The sequence below is a fragment of the Ammospiza caudacuta genome, chromosome 6 (genome assembly GCF_027887145.1).
Source record: "Ammospiza caudacuta isolate bAmmCau1 chromosome 6, bAmmCau1.pri, whole genome shotgun sequence".
NCBI lineage: Eukaryota > Metazoa > Chordata > Aves > Passeriformes > Passerellidae > Ammospiza > Ammospiza caudacuta.
The window spans coordinates 59,967,934-59,983,874 of NC_080598.1; the positions used below are offsets into that span (position 1 = coordinate 59,967,934).

General features: G+C 44.0%; 1 protein-coding gene across 1 annotated transcript in view; it reads right to left on the reverse strand.

Annotated features, from left to right (window-relative positions):
* The window catches only part of SYT16 (synaptotagmin 16), a 47,593-nt gene extending 32,010 nt beyond the window's left edge, over nt 1-15,583 (reverse strand). Inside the window, exons 1-2 of the mRNA XM_058807692.1 lie at nt 15,547-15,583; nt 7,384-7,947 (exon numbers count right to left, since the gene is read on the reverse strand). Of these exons, the coding sequence (XP_058663675.1) occupies nt 7,384-7,947; nt 15,547-15,583 (601 nt within the window). The remainder of the gene's footprint in view (nt 1-7,383; nt 7,948-15,546) is intronic.
* Nucleotides 15,584-15,941: the final 358 nt, after the last annotated feature.

Genomic DNA, 15,941 nt, shown 5'->3' on the forward strand with positions numbered 1-15,941 from the left:
GCAGAAAATTAATTTTCCTCTTGGTTACTAAAACTACTTGAGGAGTCTGTGAGGCCACTCCAGGTCATTACAGCAGCCAAAAATTACCTGGGCACAGGGAAGTCATATCCACACCCCTGTCTGACAAAGAGTGAAGATCAACACCAGCTCACCTTTTGGCAGAGTGACCCCATCTTATATAAGCTGTAAGCTTATTATTATTAATATTATTATTAGTGGGTTTTGTGCTGTAAAGCATTGCAAGGAGGAAACAGGGATGGATTACCTGTGCTTCCACCAAGCCTCTGTGTGGCATTCACATTCTCTGAAGAAATCCCTTCACCCAGGGTTTTTCTCCTGGGAATCTGAGAAGCCTCAGAGAAAAATGGAAACAATTCTTATCTCATTTGCTTCTCCTGTGTTGTGCTCATGTAGAATATGTTTGGAGATTGTTTACCCACAGATAATTGTTTCATTGGATTCTGGTGTGAGTTGTTTTCACTCTTTCACTCCAATCAGGGCCAAGCTGTGTCGAGACTCTGGAAAGAGTAAAGACTCTTCATTTTTTGCTTTTTAGCATTTAGTATCTTTTCTGTATTCTTTAGTACAGTATAGTATTCTTTAATATAATATAATATAATATCATAAAGTGATAAATTAGCCTTCTGAGAACATGGAGTCAGATTCATCATTCCTCCCTGCAAATACAACACCCCTGCAGGCCAAGCTGGCAACAACAAAGAAAAACCACACACACACAAAAAAAAAAGACAAACAGTAGTACTGTTTGTGTCAGCACACAGAATTACTATGTTCCAGCTCTGCACAGAGTGCTGCTAGTATTGCCTGCATGTCACCTCCACCACAACACAATGAGATCATTCACACCTGCCTCGCCTGTAGTAGGAGAGGGAAGGTGAGGAGGCAGGGTTTCTAGGAGAAAGGCAGCATTTCCCAGATGCTGCCAAGATGCTGTTTATTGGTAAATGAAGTCTCTTGAGTCCTAAACAACCTTCCCAGAGGAAGATAGAGTCGCAACTGCCATATGGAGAGTGGGATGAGGATGTCACTTAGCGAAATGGATCAGAAAATACATGCACAAACACACACGCTCACACACAATTTGTTCTGTAACTGCACAGAATGGCAAAAGCCATTTCATCCTCTCAAATAAATCCTTCTCTATACAGCTTATGCAACCCTCTAGATGACAAGAGCAGATGACAAGTGCTCCTGAGCAGAGCATCCTTCCCCATGCCCCAAGAGGGAGATGGGCACAAGGCAGTTCTGCCCACCAGACAAGGAACTTGGTGAAAACCCAAACCTACCTCTAATCTCCTGTGGCCTGACAAAGACACTATGCCTGAAATCACTGACTGAGGATGAACAGCAATGCTGACAGTCCCAGTGAAAACCCAAACCCCTGATCCCCTGTGACCTGACAAAGACATTGTGTCTAAAATCACTGACTGAGGATGAACAGCAATGCTGACAGGCCTAAGACAGAGCTGGCAATGGTACCACATTTGAGAAATTGTGGTTTGAACCACTGTTTGGCTTCACTTCCCCAGCTGTAAAGCTGACAGGCCACAATCCACCCTCCTTCTGGGGCTGTTGTGTTTTCTCACCCCCACACACTCTCATCCCCACATCCTGCATGAAGATCCCTCATAATTTGAAAATCTGAAGAGACAGAACTGCAAAGGAATACTCTAAATACAAGTAGGAACATTGTACCACCTTCTCAAGGACAAAAGTCTGTGCACAAACACTTGGAGTGGTTCTGAGTTTCCCAGAGAGAGAGAATTCAATGCAAACTCACGTCTGCACTTCACTTCAGAAAGCCAGGGCTGGCATCACATTCTTCAGAGAGCAGATGCTGTCCCCAGTCACGTTTGTGCTTCGTCCCACTCGAGCTGCCAGGAGCATTTTCTCTGAAGTGTTTTTGTCCACTGTCTGCCTTTGCTTTCACCCCCTTATTCTTCAGGGTGGTATTGATTCAGTGTAGCCTCTTTGAATGTCCTTCTTGGAGTACCGGCAGTGATTTTTATAGGGTTACATTCTGGTTAGAACACTGGCTGGCTCCATACCCAGACAGGTGATAAAATTCATAAACACTTCACTTCTCAATGTGGAGACTGGCCATCTATCTATTTTAGTCTCAAGTTCAAGCAGAAATTTAATTTATCACATAATCAACATCACCTTCTTAAGGGAATTCTTTGCTGTATGGGTTTATAGGACCTAATGAAAAACTCACTTCTTGCCTAGGATTTCCTGCCTGTATGAAGGGTCATTTACTGAGGTCAGGAGTATTCATATAGAGCAGAAAGAATAATTTCCTTTACTACAGAAATTACTGGCAAAAATCAATGACCCCTGTTAAGCTGGAGGCCAAGGTAAGTAAATGCAATAGTGCTCTCTAGATTTAAAAACTCCCAGAGCCTCAGAGGTGTGCTTCCCCTCACACACTTGCTGAGGAAAACTAGCCAGCCATCCAGACAGGGGCTGTCACACTTCCTAGCATTCCAAGGCCACAAAAATTATTTTAGTGCAACTGGAATGCAGCCTTTAGCTGGCACTGAGTTGTCCAGTTGATGGAGGAGAAGAAATCTCTAAGGACTTTTTGCAGTGGAAGTGCTGTGCTCACCTATCCATTACAGCAGGGCTGTGAGCAGTGCCAGACAGCCTGGGAGACTTCCACCCCAGCACTCACTCCTGCAAAAATAGTTCAGCTCTCACACAGAAGGCTCAGCTCTGCCTGTCCCTGTGCCTTTTCAGGGCAGTGTCTGCTGAAAATGAGAACTTACTGGTCATTTGGCTTTTTGTTTGTAAAGGACAACACCCCAGGGGGAGAAGTGAGCTGAAGCCCTTGCTTTCAGTGCATACTCATAGCTGTTATTCGCTTTTTCCATTATTGCTGTTTTTCCCTTTTAGATTCATGCTGGGAAGCAGAAGCACTGGCCACCTCTACCCTTCTACTTGCAGTGCACTACTTTCAGATGTGGTTTCTTGCTCCTCTGTTTGTTGGTTTGGAATTTTTTTCCATTCTCAAGCCAACTGTGCAATGATGGATCTGGCAGCCACCCCCAGTCAGCTGAGCAGCAGCATCCCAGCCACAGGGGGATGCAAAGCAAAGGCTGCTCTCTCCCTGCTCTGTGCTGTGAGACAGCTCCTCTGCCACAGACACTGAGGTTAAAACACTGAGGTTAAACAATGGACAAGGCTCTGAGAGGCTGAGTTCATCTGTTTCTGCAAAATTCACAGCTACAGGGTTTGCCACTGGTGGCAGCAATCTGCACACACAGAAGGCTCTGCCTTGCCATCATTGACTTCTTAAGCCAAACGCCTGGCACTGCAATAATTCCTGCTGAGCCACCTTCTCAGTATTAAACTGTGGATCAAAAGCATACAAAGTAAAAAAGAAAAAAACAACCAAACTTCCTTGCATTTGTTTGACAACTTGCTACAACTTTACTACCATCATTTAATTGCAGAGCAGCACAGGGCAGCACCCAAACCTGCACCCCATGATTAACTTGCCTCACGGTGTCTGATGGACATTTGACTTCAAAACCCAAGAATTTCATTGCTCAAGCAATTTATTAGGTCCCTAAGCCTAAAATAGGTTTTCAGTAATATGTGTGCTGCTTCAGAGCCTAAGAAAATCTACTCTGGGAGCCAGGAAACGTTTCCTAAGAGGCAAAAATGGGATCAAAAACATATTTGATAAAAAGGAGAAGGAGTAATGATGGTTTTTAACTATAGTGTTATTGTATTTCATCTCAGAAGCATGCTGTCAGTTTAAGAGAAGGGAACATCTATTGGATTTTGTTTTGCATCTCTTTTAACACAAAATTATTCTCACCTAGGGCTGCAGGGCTTTTCCCCCCTAAACCAAATAAACTATATATTGGAATGACCTTGTAACAGGTTTCTGTGGCTCTTTAATCACCAGAGGCTGCTAAATGAAGCATATCTATTTTCTCTGTTACATTACTGTTGGCAACCAGGTCTTCAGTAAGTGCCCAGAAATATTTCCATGGCAACAAAAAGCATTCAGCATTGCTACTGTTTTGTGCCAATTTAGCTTTAAAATATTCTATTGTGGAGAGAAATATGGTACATTAAGTGAAATAAAGTCAAGATGCAATGTTCTGAAAAGAATACAAGGATAAACAGGAAATACGTATTTTGCAGAAATGAGGGGGGAGAAACCTGCCAAATGGGAGGAAAAATGTTCAAAGCTCATTTTGATGCTACTGAACAGCTTTGCTGAATGTCAGCAAGTCCATGTGTCACTTACATTGTCACTTAGGGTTAGGTAAAAAGCTAACAGAAATAAGGATACCTCGAACATCTTCTCTTGATCATTTTAATCCATGACTGAAATTTTAAGTTGTCAGGGTATTACAGCCTCTCTGCATGTCTAGGTTACCATCAGAAGAGTTCATACTCTTGATGTTAGAGAATGAATCTAAAGGAAAAAGAGGAAATAAAGAGCTGAAAAATAAAACACAAAGAGCACGTGTGTTTTGGAAGTGAAAGTTCACTTAGAAGAGCAAAACGAGTTCTTCCACATCAAAGGGTGTGGGGAAGACATTTTCAAATCACAGTTCAGCACTTTCTCTCCCATTATACAACTTAGTTCTGAGAGAAAAAGGTATCAGTTCCCAACCCTGTAACCCTCAAACAGCCAACTTTTGTGACTATGAAGTCTTGAGACCATTGGCTGGCCCTTTGTGCAGCACATTGCAGAGATAAAAAGATTAAACTCTGTCTGAGACCATTTGGAATGACATTCCCTGAGGTGCAAAAAGCTGAGCAGTGCTCCCTGAAGTGCCTGGTGTGCAAGCAGAGAGCTCTAGGAAGCAGCACTGTAGGTGCTGGGGGCTCCATGGGGCCAACCTTCCAGCCCACAGTGGCTCCAGGAAGGTTAGGGAGAAGGAAAGCCAAAAAATATGGAGAGAGTCAAACAGCAGCTTGACCAGGACCTGCTCTCACTGGGAGAGATGTCCAGAGAGACCCTCCCTTGAGCTGCAGGGATGGGTCACTCCCACATCTGTCTGTCACTAAGTCTCTCATCAGGAAACTCCATCTGGTTCATCACCTACCCCTAAGAAATCTTTTTCTCAGAGGTCCCTGCAGGTGACAAAAGCTCTGACCAGGACAGCAGCTCCTTCCTGAGCTCCATTTCCCTGAGAGCTCGCCAGCTTTCATCCACCCACTGTGAGCAAGGGACAGGGACAGGGAGCTGCCCTGGGAATGCTGCCTTTGGACCCGCTGAGCCCCAGGATTTGCTGTGGGTTGCTCCAACAGCCCCTCCTGAGGCTCAGAGCTGCAGGCTCTGCAGGTTGTGGCCTAGGACAGTGTCACTGTCATATATTTTCTGAAAAATCTCTTTGCCAGGATTTCCTCTCCTGGGAAGCTGAGAAAGCTCAGAGAAGAATGAAAACAATAATTATCTGATTGTTTCTCTTGTGTTTTGCTGCTTTGCAATGTGTTTGGAGAGTGTTTATCCAACAGGTGGTTGTTTGATTGGTTTCATGTGAATTGTTTTTACTTAATGACCAATCACGGTCAGGCTGTGTCGGGGCTCTGGAAGAGGTCATGTGTTTTTCATTGGTATCTTGGTCAAGCCTTCTATAAGTATCCATTCTCTATTCTTTAGTATAGTTTTAGTATAGTATAGATTAGTATAATATAGTATAGTATAATCTAATCTAATATAAACCTTCTAAGAACATGGAGTCAGATTCATCAATTCCTCCATCATCCTGGGAATGCCAAAATACCACAGGGCAGCACTTGTCCAGGAGGATCCACAGCCCCAGCACCCCCTGAATGGACACTTTGTGCCCTGCTCCATGATTTCTGTGGCCACACTGGTCACACAGTCCAAGCACACACACAAACCCACCCTGCAGCACTGGCTCAGTGCCCATGGATAAACCCTGGGGCAGGATATTGCCCAGGCAATGCACAGGGGTACCAGAAGGGAGGGACAGGGCTCCAAGAGATTCAACTCTGAGAACTGGCAATCTTTCATTTGGAATACTAAACAAGCAGTCCCAGTTTGGGAGGCAGAACAGCTAGACCAAAAGAGCTTTTTAATTATTTACTCCCTGGCCATAACAGAGTGAGAAATAGCAATAAAGAAAAGAGCTAATTTTGCAGTCATTAAAGAGCACCATCAAGGTTTATACCCTCTCAGTCTGATACTCCTGTTAAATACAAAAACAAACAGGCTGATCTTCCACAGTCTGCACAGAAAAGGCTAAATATGTAAGACTTCCCTAGAAGCCAAGAGTGAAGAAAAGCTCCTGGTCATAATAAAACAGACATTTTCAAGAGCATTTACCACCTGCTTAAAAAAAAAATTAGATATTTGAAGCCAAATTCTGTAGATCCTCAGTGAGCCTCAAGTTCTTCATCAGTTCCACATTACAGAACCCAGTTCCCCCATCCTCCTTCCACCCTCATTCCCATTCCTAGGATGTTTGTTAAGAGCAGCTTTGTGCCAACAAGACCCAAGGATGGTGTCAGCAGGACTGCAGTTTCCCTGGGTGTAGTCAGGACCTGTGCCACCATCAGACCTCTCTCTGTGAGCCAGGAAACCTCCAGCCAACGCTTGTGGTAACACTGAGCGAGCACAAGTCATGTGGCTGACACTCAGTCCTGGGCACAATCCCCTGAAAACACTCCTGCTGTCATTTAAAGATCAGAAGTCATAGTTAGGCCTATTTAAAACTGAAAATATCAAACTCCATTCTCCTTCCCATAATCTCCTGCCTGCTGTCTCTTCAGTCTTGTTTGAAAAGCCTGTGGGGGCGGTGGGAGGGGAGGAAAGTGATTTGGGAGCCTTTCATCCATAAAATCATGAGATACGGCTGGCTTTTTAGTACAGCATTTCACAGCACATGGCACAGTAACATCTTGAGATTCCTGGCACAAAGAAACAAGGTTTGAGATTACATATATATATAAATATATATATATATATATCTTTAATAGCAATGACGCAAAGGCAGATGGTTCTCAAAGCGAAGGCTTAAGGCTAAACATTCCCTTTGAAGGGTCCTGCTACCAGAAACTGAACAGGGAGGGAAGCAAAATACTCCTTGCTACAGCAGCAGGGCCTGATTGCCTTCTAATACATAGGATTGTCCTCTAATACACAGCATTTCACCCCAGAGATCTCCAATTCTTTCAGTGAGATTAGTCTCACAAACAAGGGAAGGGTTGGAAAGGTTTGGATTTTTTTTTTTCTTTGGGATTTGGGGAGTTTTATTTTAGCTATGGGAAACAGAGACAATACAGAACACACTGAGCAGATTAGCAACTAAATGAAACCAACAGCAGAAAGGCCTGGGTAATGCAGTCAGGATGGTGCCAGCTGCTTACCTGCACAGCGTGCCGTGCCATTGGCACTGTGCAAGGAGCCCCCCAAGCTGAGGCTGTGCTCATGGGCTCCCATCCTCCAGGAGGGCTCACCTTCTTCCTCAGCAATGGGAGGAAGCCGATCAGGAGGCTGGAGATCCTCACTCATCCAGTAGGATCCATTGGCTGTCAAGGTCCTGCTGCTTTCAGTGCACTGCTCTGGCAAGGTGCTGGTGGTTTTAACCCCTTTGTGCCTCTGTGGATCCGTGTCAGAGCCTTGAGGGAGGTTTTGTGAAGCAAGATCAGGGCCTCCAATGTAGCTGTCATCTCTAGGGTAGAAATAGTCCTCATCCCAAAGGTCCAGGTCCTGTTCATCATCTAATTCCTCAGAAAAATCCTCATAAACTCCTCCATTATTCTCCAAGTCCTGGGTCCTTTCTCCTTCTGGCTTCCGACCCACTCCACTCAGATTCAGCAGAGAGGCAGATATGGAGTCTCCTGCTTGCTGGATTGCTTCATATACTTGAGACATCCAAGTAGACAGTGGCTGGAGGAAATTGTGAGCAGCCTCAGAAGCCATGTTTAACACTATGCCAGTGTCTGGTGATCAGTTGTTCAGCTTTGCCAGCATGTCACTTACAATTCGGGGAGCTACAGAATAAGAAATTACTGTAAATTGCTTGTCCATCAACACCTGTCGACACACTATCTATGTGAGATGATTAGAACTGAGAGGGGGAAATGGAAAAAGCACTTCTATCCATTGAGAATGCTACCAGAAATCCAGAAATGATGGACAAATTGCCCATATTCCTGCAGAGATCTGGAAAGCTTTTATTCAATTGCTAAACCTAAGATAAAAATAAGAACACAGAACCTTGGAACACAAGTAACTTTTTGAAGTGCACATGCTCTGGTTACAGCTGTCAACAGACCTGGGGGAAAAAAGGTAAAAAAAACCTGTAATCAAAAATCTCAATTAACCTCCTGTCCCAATTTCCTTAGCATCAGCATGAACAGGTGAGAAAACTGAAGGGAGGATAATTTGGGGAGAATTACGTTCTGAATGATGAAAATGACAGGCCTAAAGCTTGCAGTAGCAGCCCATGGCAGACAAGCATCTCAAAAGCTTTGCTCCAGAAAATCTATGAAGAAACTCTCTCTGCCCATAGCCCAGAGCTGTTTTGCCATTCACAGAAATGAAAAAAAAAAAAAAAGCCAAACAGAGGAGGTGTAATATTACAGGTACAAAATTACTGAGAACAGAAGCAAGTTCACAAAAGCACTGGTGTCATCTCAATATGATGCTTTATCAAAATTCATCTAAACTCTAAGTAAAAACATAACTTGCAGAAAGTTAGCATGCCTTTTTGCCCAATATACATCTTCCCACAGCATCACAAGACAGACATTCTTTTAGGAACTCTGAGAAGGAGAAACCTTCAAATAGGATGATGGGTTTAGGAAGAACGAATTAAATAGGTGCAGATTTTAGACTAGAAGACAGCTAAAAAGAAACTTCAAAATAAATATAAATGTCTTGTTGAATTGAGAGGTCTAAAAGCAATCAAAGTATAAAAGGGTAAATATGGTGTAACAGCAAGAAAATAAGCTCAGCAGCAATGTGCATTACCTTCTGAAATGATCTCCAGGGAAATGCAGTGGGAATTTCAGTGTTGTGGATTTTAAATGGAGCTAAGGAGATCCCACTTTGCTTGGTGAGCAGCTCCTCTAGACATGAGATCAGTGACTTAGAAAGACTTTAGCTTTTAAAACACCTGTGCCAAATAATTTTGTTCAGTGATGTTGATTTATGCTGCAGACACTTCCAGCAGGTTTATTGTCAGCTTCAGCTTGTGCTCTGAATTGCAGCCCTAACAAGGGCAGTAAATGAATGTGGGTTACTAAAGGCATTTTAAGAGCTGTGGCTGTCACAAACTCCCTGGGCTCAGGGCACAGACTGTTCCAGCACCCATCTGGCAGCTCCAGCCCTCAGCTCAGCCCCTGGGATCCAGGTAAAGCTCCCTGCCATGAATTAAACCTTTGGCAAGGAGCAGACAGTGCCACAGCCTCACCTCCCAGGTGAGCAGTTCCTTTCTCTGACCCTTTTCTTTCCAACTCTGCCTTTGGCAAAGCCTCTCTGCTTTGTGCAATTGATTTTCTCAAAGACTAAAAGAGATTACAGGCTCCAAACAAGCCATTTGCTGCATAATGTGGATTGGCTACTGGTAAATCACAGCACCAGAGAAGTCACTGGGAGAAGATGGTACTTTAAACAGGGACATTCTCCCAGGCATGGAAGAGCTCTGGTGGTTAAGTGCTAGATACTGGATACATTTTTAACCCGGCATTTATTTACAGGCAAGAGCAAATGAATCTCTGGTTTCTGTTGAAAGGAGAACCTCACAGTGCTCTCCCTCTGTCTCATGGCAGCAGTGGCCCTCAGAGGGATGCAGGCATCCAGAAGTGATAGAGATAAAACATATGGGTGCTGAAATTAGGTGCTGATCTGTTCTAAAAATCAACAGAACATAGCCCTCTGATAATTGCATGGGCAATAATTAGCTCTTCTTGCTATTAGATTTTGGAGCTAACACCTGATTGCTCCAACAGAGCTACCCCACTTCTGGATGGCTGCATCACAGAGTGACACAGGGAGGTTGGTACCATAACCATAAAGCTGGAGGCAGCTTTCAAGGCAAGATTTTGCTTCAGTAAGAAAAGTAGAGCAGTGATCTAGACCCACCTGCAGGGCTTGGATGTGATCACTCAGTCAACTGAAGCAGCAAATAGAACTTGAACATGAACTTTCATATAGCAAGCAGCTGCCTGTAGGTTGTGGGGAAACATGATACATGCACATGTACACACATGCACAACTCTACCAAGCCTGGGACATTTCTTTGAATCCTAGGAACCCCAACAAGTGGTTTGATTTCAGTTTATAGACAATAGATGTGTATTTCACCAAAAAATGTAAACCATTTTGCAGTAATACCTGCAACTCACGCGTGCAACTTGCAACCCAGTGCCTACACAATCTCTAGAGGCAAAAGCAATGTCTTTTCCAGGGTGCCTGACTCTGCTTCACCTTTGCTTTGCTTTTCCTACCATCCTCTTACTAAAGACTCCAGAGTCAGTGATATGCTGAACAACTGGAGTTCAGCTGAATTATAAATGGTTTATTTTTGTTCTTGCAGCAGATGGGTAAAACATGTAACAAGCTGCAGACAAGTTTAGGCGGGCAGCGATTTCACAAATTCACCAGAGGATCAAAGGGGGCTGCGCTGTGTTACAGGCTTGCTGTTTCCCAGGAGCTCTCTCCATTAATTAGGAGACACTGCTCCAACAGCATGTTTATGATATATTTCACAACATGGCCTTTTCAACATAACGGATTTTTACTTTTGATTTCTCTAACAGTTTTGACTTGCATTAGAAGAAGAAAAAAATAAAAGCCTTAAAGAACTGAGAGAAGCATAAAATGTGTGGGAAATAGGAAAAAACATCCATTTCTTTTTAAAAGTATTCATGAAACAAGAGAGAGGGAAAAAAGCAGTTTAGCAAATTTACTTCAAGTTCCATCTTCTAAAACCACCCATAAGAATTTTCACACCAAATCACATGCAAAACTCAAAGTGGTTAGGGTTCTTTTTTTTTCCCTCTCCTGGAAAATCAGATAGCTAAAAAGATCAATGTTAAGCCTCTCACAGAAACCATCATAACCTTTACTACAATCTATATTCCCTTGTCTTGATAAGATCATTATTCCTGAGTAGCATTCCCATTGAGAGGTGCAATTACTATATTGCTAAAAAAAGTAGACTATTACCAGAATTTCAGACACGACCACAATGCAGAGGTTTGTAATATTCCCAAAGTGTCTTTCAATCTTCTTGATAGGTAGGTTCCTAAAAAAAGTGCCATCAGTTGCGCATTTCTTAATGTTTCCTTTATTCAAGCTGTTGCAGGGTGTAGGCACAAACTTCCTTTTCTTCACTCTGTTTTTGTGTGGCCCTTGGAGAAGTTTTCTACCAAACCCCTCACTTACAGGCAGAACACAGGCTGAAAATGGGTTCTATCCATGAGCAGGAGCTTTATTTGTGTGGATGTTGAAGAAGAGCAGTGTGACTGACCCTGCATGAAGCTTTGCCCAAATTTAGGGGGACAACCTGAAACAAGGTGTGAATCTAAGCTGATGCCCAGAACATCAAGGATCTGTGCTAAAGGTAAGGACATTTTGCTGTTCAGAGAAGGGGGAAATAAGGAAGCCTTGGAGAGAGAAGATTTTTTGAGCTACTGAAAACTGTAATGAGCCTGATGTTCCTTTCAGGCTAGAACCAATTAAAATACACACATAAAATAGCAGAGGGTAGATTAGAAATGTACTCAGATGAAGGCAGGCAGCAGCAACACTGGGCCAAGAAATCCTCTATCCTGGTTCTGGGAACAATCTGGACTCTCTGCTCCCCTTGCAGTTGCCAGAATTGTATCTAACAAGATGGTTGCAAAGCCCTTACACTCTCACCAAACATTACTATGATGAAAATGTATTTCCAGCTGAAATTGTCACAGTGCCAAGCCCAGCCTGTGCACTTGAAACTGTTCAGAGGGTTGGAGCTTCTTGCAGAAGTGTTATGAGGGAAGTTCACAGACAGTGCCCAGAGTTCACCTCAGCTGTGAGCATCACTACTGACCAAACTGCCCTAAGGGAAAAACAAAACAAATACAGAACATCTGGTACGTTTTTGGCCTATTTTGTGCTATAAAATTGCTATTTATGTGGTTGGATTTAACACACAAAGAAAGAGAAGACAGAGGCACTTTCCAAGTGATTATGTGCTCTGTGATAATAGTTTTCAGCTGGTGAATCAGAAACTCCAGGGCACTGAAGGAAAATCTAATGGTTTATGCCAATAAATTAGACACATCTCATTGGAAACATTCACGGGTTACAAATCAACACAGCAATAAAGCCACTGCTGCAGAGCCCTGGTCCTGCAAGCCCCAGAATGGGGGAGAGAAAACAAAGATGAGCTCAGGCAGACAGCAATGTACCCGGCTGCACGGGGCTCAGCCCACGCACAGGAAGCCTGCAGACTTATTTCTCACTCCCAAATCATCTCATCTCTTTGCAGGCAGCTCGCTAGTGATGCTGTGCCAAATTAGTTGTAAAAATTGATGCCCAAATGACAAAAGTGGTTTTGATCAGGATATTTAGCCCCACGTTGTCTCCTACTTTCTTTTCATTCCTTTGTTCAGTGCTCTCCTTTTGTCAATAACAATGGCAAAAATTTACTGATCTTCACTGCTTCAGTGGGATGGGGAGAAGAGGAAAGAGGTAGAAGGAAAAAAGGAATTATGCAAATGTGACATTTATCGTTCAGAATTGTGGAGCTTTTTTCAAAAACCCAAATCTCTCCATCATACAGAGTATGTGATGACAAATTCAAGCAAAAAAAAAAAAAAAAGTTTCTGGAAGACCAGGATTCAAATATTTTGCTCAAAAGCTCCTGCAGCAGTGGGGATGAGGAGCTGATGGTGATTTCCTACACTGACCTCTTCATAACTCCATTTTTCCTAGATTGTAAGAACTACTGAAATCAGAGGTGTTCATCTCTTGTAAATCCAGGGCACCCAGAGAGCAAAGGATCTGTGAATGCCCAGATAGATATTATTGCCACCAAAATATTAATGCAAAACCTGGGGGAATTTCAGGAGAGAAGGTGGCAACATCTCCCTGGCCATAATATTTTGTTTGGATATTCAGGTGAGCCAGATTTTGACTTGGCACTGGTGATAAATCCGGAGTCACTCCATGAAGGCAGTCACATCCTTCAAATCAAAATAAAGCCCTTTGCATTTAAAGAGCTACTTGTCACCAGAGGCACAAAAAAGCCCCTAGATGTTCCATGGCTGCACAAAAAGCAGCAATGAATAACTTCATTTATACTTCTCCAGCCGAGGGTTACATAAAGGGCATAAAGAAATCCACAAATCGTTGGAGTATTAGAAAAGTGGTGTTAGTAGTGGCAACTGTGCTCTTTCAGGCTGAAAGAGTGAGAAACATCTGTAATTACTGGATTAGGGGAATGAAAGGAGAAACCTGCAGTCAGAAATTACAGCAAGTTCTGTAATTGAGCTGCTGCCATTCTCCAGCTTGCATGAAGACAGAATAGCCAAAAGGAAATCACAAGTTCAAAGGGTTGGAGAAACACCAATTTACACCAGCACTCCAACCCACCCACCTGTGCTGTCAAGCTGCTCCCTAGAGCAGATCCCATAGACTGCACCCTGCCTGCAATTTTGCTACCCAGTTTGCAGCAAGTGAACAAACCAGGGTCAATCAGAGCAATTACTTGCATGGAAATGAGCAGTGGGAGAGCATGTCTAGCTGTTTAACAAAATGAAGTTATTTTAGAAACATTTAGAGGAGTCACCCAGTTCCTGTTACTCCTTCCCCCACGCACACACTCCACCCTTACAGAGCCTGTGGGAATTGCTCTGTGTGGACCACCAAGAGCAGTGCAGGCAGTTTGGGAGACAAAAACACAGTGGATGATTCCTGGTAATCCATCTTTGTGTGCACATGTGGCTGAGTGTCCTGGTTTAGGGCAAATCTGTGAGAAAACCTCCAAATGGGGCCCCTCCAGAAAGCAAACCCACACAGTTCCTGCCCCCACAACCAGGTCAGAAATGATTCCTCAGAGAGAAGTGGAAAGAACCTGTTTATTTAACAGGCACAGCATCCCCAGCACACAAAATGCACAATACTGGGTGACACCACTCTGTCACCACTCTGAAAAAGATGACAAATTCAGAAAGTCTCTCTGGGGGTGCTCACTCTGTTCTCAGTCCCTCAGCGCTGGCGCAGCTGCTGCCCAGAGTAGGCCCCGCTGGGCCACAAGGTGCAAACTCTCGGGGTTTGCCAGGGCCCAGCCCGGAGCAGGCTCGAGGTGGTGGCAAAAAAGGGAAAGGAGAAACAGTCCAGGAAGAAATTTGGACTGTTTAGCTAAACTAGCTAATGAGCAGAAGCAAGAGCAAGCAGAAGCAAAGCAAAAAGCAAAAGCAGCACCATGTACTGCCCCATCTCTGTGTCCTGCCAGCCATGGGGGAGCGGCTGATAAAACCCAAACAAAGCTTTCACTCTTCAGAGCCAGTCTTGAAAGCACAGACCATAATATCCAGCATAAACAGAACACATGAATGGGGATACAAACATCATAACGTCACCCTAGGACACTGAGTCTGTAGTTTCCAACTCCCCTCACTTCTAAGTCAACCACCAGTCCAGCCAGAAATGCTGGGAGGCTGAGGGGTCACTGGCAAAGCCCAAATTTAAAGGAATTTGGAGCCATAGATCTGAGCAGGCAGTTGTCCCTACTGACTTAGGAACTGCTCCCTCAGCTACTCTAATCCTCCATTTAATTCAGCTTGTTGCAAACCAGGCTCATCCAACATCAGTAGTAACAATCCAACTGTCCCATGGCCACTCACTCCTCCTACGTGCCTCTGTTGTAGCAGTTGGAAGAAAAAGCTACTTAGGAGAGCAGCTTCATATGGGCACTGAGAAATTTCCCTTTCACAACCTTCTCTCCTTCCTGCCACAGGTTGGTCAAGGAATCTGAGCTACATATCCCAGCTGGGTGACAGGAACAGCCTCAGGCTCACTCTCAATCTGCCCTTGCTGAGGACAGTGGAGCTACTGGGTACTCAGCATCAGAAAAGGACCAGCCACAGCTGTGTTTCTTTGGAGAAGTACACCCCTGAGTTTTCCACAACTTTGGAGGAAGCCAGACTGGTGCTGTCACACTCACCCACGTTTCTTATTTCTAAACATGAATCTCTGCCTCTGCTGCATGTGACAGTCCCACTCACTGCATGTGACAGGTCCCCAGGGCCCGCCTGGCCCCAGGCAGCACTGACAAGGAAAGGCAGCACCCAGGCAGCCCTGCTAACATTCCATCCCTGGCTGAGTGTTTGAGGTGTTGATGCCTTCCCCAAAGCCTTGGCTAAGGGAGATGAGTGGTTTATATAAGAACTGCATCTCCATTTATTTATTTTAAGTGTGCAGCTAGCCCTAGAGGCTGGAACAGTGGCTGTGCAGAACAGCTTGAGAACATGAACTGAAAGTGCTCTTGAGGCTGATAAAACAAAAGGAAAAATGAAAAAAAAAGAAAAACCTACCTTCCAACCTCATCATATTTATGCTGTTTTCACACATCATGAGTACATCTTCAACAAGTGTTCAAGGCAAGGCACAACTGGAATATTTTCACATAAATCACAGTGTACTAAGCTACAACTTCTTTCCCAGTCTCAGGTGACATCATTATGAAAAGACTAACGTGTAGAACAAAGAGGAACCTTCACTCTCTTGAGCCACAGCACTGAAGCCTGTGGTTGGTTACAGCTCTTTGCACAAAGGTTTGCCCAGCATTGTCACAGGTACCTGTGAAATTCACTTCACCCATGAACCTTTGAAGTAAAGGGCTCCCCAACTCCATAAACACCATGTATAGGAACATCACCACCTCCTCTCAGTCTCAAAATCCACACTATAGACAGGGACACCAAACCAT